The sequence below is a fragment of the Aptenodytes forsteri genome, unplaced genomic scaffold (assembly GCF_000699145.1).
Source record: "Aptenodytes forsteri isolate BGI_AS27 unplaced genomic scaffold, ASM69914v1 Scaffold662, whole genome shotgun sequence".
Classification (NCBI taxonomy): domain Eukaryota; kingdom Metazoa; phylum Chordata; class Aves; order Sphenisciformes; family Spheniscidae; genus Aptenodytes; species Aptenodytes forsteri.
This window is the reverse complement of record NW_008795718.1, coordinates 412002-414948: the sequence shown is the minus strand read 5'-3', so window position 1 is coordinate 414948 and position 2947 is coordinate 412002. Positions and strand designations below refer to the sequence as shown.

Below are 2947 nucleotides of genomic sequence, written 5' to 3'. Positions count from 1 at the left end.
CCCAGAAAGGGGCTTAAGGCCGTAATTTAGCCATGTAGTGTGGTGCCTGGAACAGTTAATACCAAGCCTTGAATAACCCTGCCTGTGATCTAGGACGGGACATCAGTCTCTGAACAGTCTCACCCTGGAATAGCTCCTTTTCACTCTGGGGCTTTAAGGGAGAGCTAAAATGGGGAGTCCACCAGCAGGTCCCGAAGCCCTGTACCAGACAGCCCTGGCTCCCGGCAGAGGCCAGTGTAAGCTGTGTGTGAGCAAAGAATTTGGCCCAGCAGAAATACAATGCTGCACTACATTGTATTTCTAGGAGAGAAACAATTAAACGAGAGCTGTAAAGCTGAATCACTCCAAATGCACCATCGCTACCTCTTATAAGCTGCATTAAATCTGCTCAGTCCTTGAGAGGGAGACCTCGAAGGAAAACCCCCATGGCTGCTGCCAGTGAGTTGGTGGCTTTGCAGCTCCTCTCGTCCACCTTGGCTGATGCAGTGTCCTTGGGAGAGATGTGGCTCCTCACCACAGGGCCTGAAGCAGCCTCCCCACAGTGAGGACACAAAGCCTGATGGATTTTAGGATAGTGCTGGATCAGCTTATGAAGGGGCTCACATGCTGGGGTCACCTGGGGCAGCTCCTCTCAGGGCTGGAGTCGTACTGGTGGTGGGTCCCTGGAGCCAGCGGGAGCCTGCGGTCCTAAAAGCCCCGTGGCTGGAAATGTTTCTGCTCGCCCAGCTGCCTTCTGGAAGTCATTCTGGCTGCTGGCTTTCACCCCCCCAGCTTTATAGCTCTTCTTTTCCAAGCTTTTCCTCTTATAAACAATCTCTTATCCCTTCTTTGGCAATATATTGTCCCACTGTGTCTGCCATGGATATACTTGTGCTTCCAAAATAAATAATTGCAAAAAAATGTAGCCACTTGAATGTTGCCTTGACTTCCAACGTGTGTTCGAGCCACTTGGAAATGTTTGTTGTAAAGCGGAGAAGTGGCACCAAGGTGCCCTTTGCCGCTCCAGCCCCCCGAAGCATGTTAGACCGCCCGAGCCCGGGTGAACGTGGCACGGGTGCAGTGTGGCCCGGGGATGGGGTGGGCTGGGAGGCTCTCCCAGCACTGCCCCTCGCTTCCCTCCACCTCACCCTAAACGGGAAGGTGCTGTGCTCATGGCAGCCCCAGCGCTGTAGGCATGGGATTTCTTTAGGCCAAAGGGGAGATATGAGCTTAGCAATGCGGGGAGACTTGCACAGTGTTTGCTTGTAACTGCCTTTCCAGCCTATATAATTTTTATAAGTCCCTTCAGAGTAGAAATCATGACTAAAGGTGTGGGGGGAAAGCTGTGTGTATAAAGATATATACCCCAAAACTTGGTAGTACCCGTCTAAAGGCAGTTCCTTGGTGCTGGGAATCAGAAAATTTTAGGTTTCAGATACAACAGTTTGCATCCTTTTTAAATATAGGCTGCCACAGCCCCCGACTGGCACTTAGAGCTGCTTTGCTTTTGCCGGACGCAGCGGTGGGCAGAGCTCCAGAAGCCGTGTCTGGGCACGTGTTGGGACATCCTCTGAACAAGGGCGCGGGGATCCGGGTTATGGGCCGAGTGCGCAACTGGAGTAGGAGTCACTGAGGGTGTCTGGAGTAAGGGCTGCAGATAAAAACCTCTTAGGAACTGGAAAGCGTTTGCATCCAGCCAGGAATTTGCTCTGGTTTGGTCTATTTTTTTTTTTCTTTTTCATTTCTTGAGTCTTTAAAGCAAAATGTTTGACTGTGAAGGATTCATCACCCATAAGGTGATCCTGTGCATCAGTGCTGCAGACATGGCAACGTCTGTGGCAGGTCAGCCCTTGCTCCGACTGGCTTCTGAAGGGACTGCAGCTAATTTCTGGCACAAATCATGCCACCAGCCGTACCTCTCCTGCTACAGTGACGTGGAGGCGGCAAGTGTTTGGGGAACACCTTTCTCGGGGAGCACACAAGCAGAGGGACTGCTCCTCCAAAGCAAACCCCTTTAAGCTTATCGAGAGCGCTGCCTGGGATGGGGGGCACACAGGTCTGGGGGATCCCTGGGCCATAGCACCCCATGAGGACCCCCAGTAATGCTCTCTCTTTCTCTCCCCACAGGCCCAGCGACCGTGGCGAAGGACAGGGCTAAAGCCCCCCGTCCCGGCGGCCCTCGGGGTGCTGCTGGCCTTGGCCTTGCTGGCCCTGGCCCGCCTGCCCCCATCGCTGGACTGCTCCCCCCACCTGCCACCAGCATCGTCCCCCCCCGGTCCCCGGTGGGAGGCAACCACCCCCCTATCTGGGGGACAAGCCCGCAGCGAAAGGCCCCCCATGCTCCCTGCTCGCCTGTGGCAGGACCAGCCTCCTGGCCGGGGCAGGAGGCAGCGGCAAGGGGTGGTGGGGGATGCCCCCCTGTGGTTCTCCAATGACGACCTCCAGAAGATGCAGCTGCTGGCCAGTGGGCGGGTGGTCTCCAAAACCCGTGTCCCAGCCCACGGGCAAGTCCTGCGAGTGGGGCTGCGGGCCATGGGGGATGCTGAGGGGGACGCCTCGCCAGCCAGCCCAGAGGGGGACTGCCGGGAGGGGCGCTGCGGGCTCATCAAGCGCCCCGGGGACCTCTACGAGGTGCTGGCCTTCCACCTGGACAGGGTGCTGGGACTGAACCGCAGCCTGCCCGCCGTGGCCCGGCGTTTCACCAGCCACCTCCTGCCCTACAGCTACACCGACGGCTCCCTGCGCCCCATCATCTGGTGGGTGCCCGACCTCCGGCACCTAGAGGATGCTAACAATGACCAAAACTCCTGCGCCCTGGGGTGGCTGCAGTACCAGGAGATGCTGCAGCCCCGTGGACCGACACTGGTGGCCGGGGATGCTCCCTGCTCCAGCATCCCACGTGGCGAGTGGAGTCGCCTGGCCCTCTTCGACTTTCTCCTCCAGGCAGGGCTGGGGTGATGGAAACTGC

The 2947-nt window shown here is 57.3% G+C and overlaps 1 protein-coding gene across 1 annotated transcript in view; it reads left to right on the top strand.

Moving 5' to 3' along the window:
• Positions 1-1802: 1802 nt before the first annotated feature.
• The window catches only part of FAM198A (family with sequence similarity 198 member A), a 6294-nt gene continuing 5149 nt past the window's right edge, over positions 1803-2947 (top strand). The window contains exons 1-2 of the mRNA XM_009283571.1: positions 1803-1922; positions 2107-2922. Of these exons, the coding sequence (XP_009281846.1) occupies positions 1803-1922; positions 2107-2922 (936 nt within the window). The remainder of the gene's footprint in view (positions 1923-2106; positions 2923-2947) is intronic.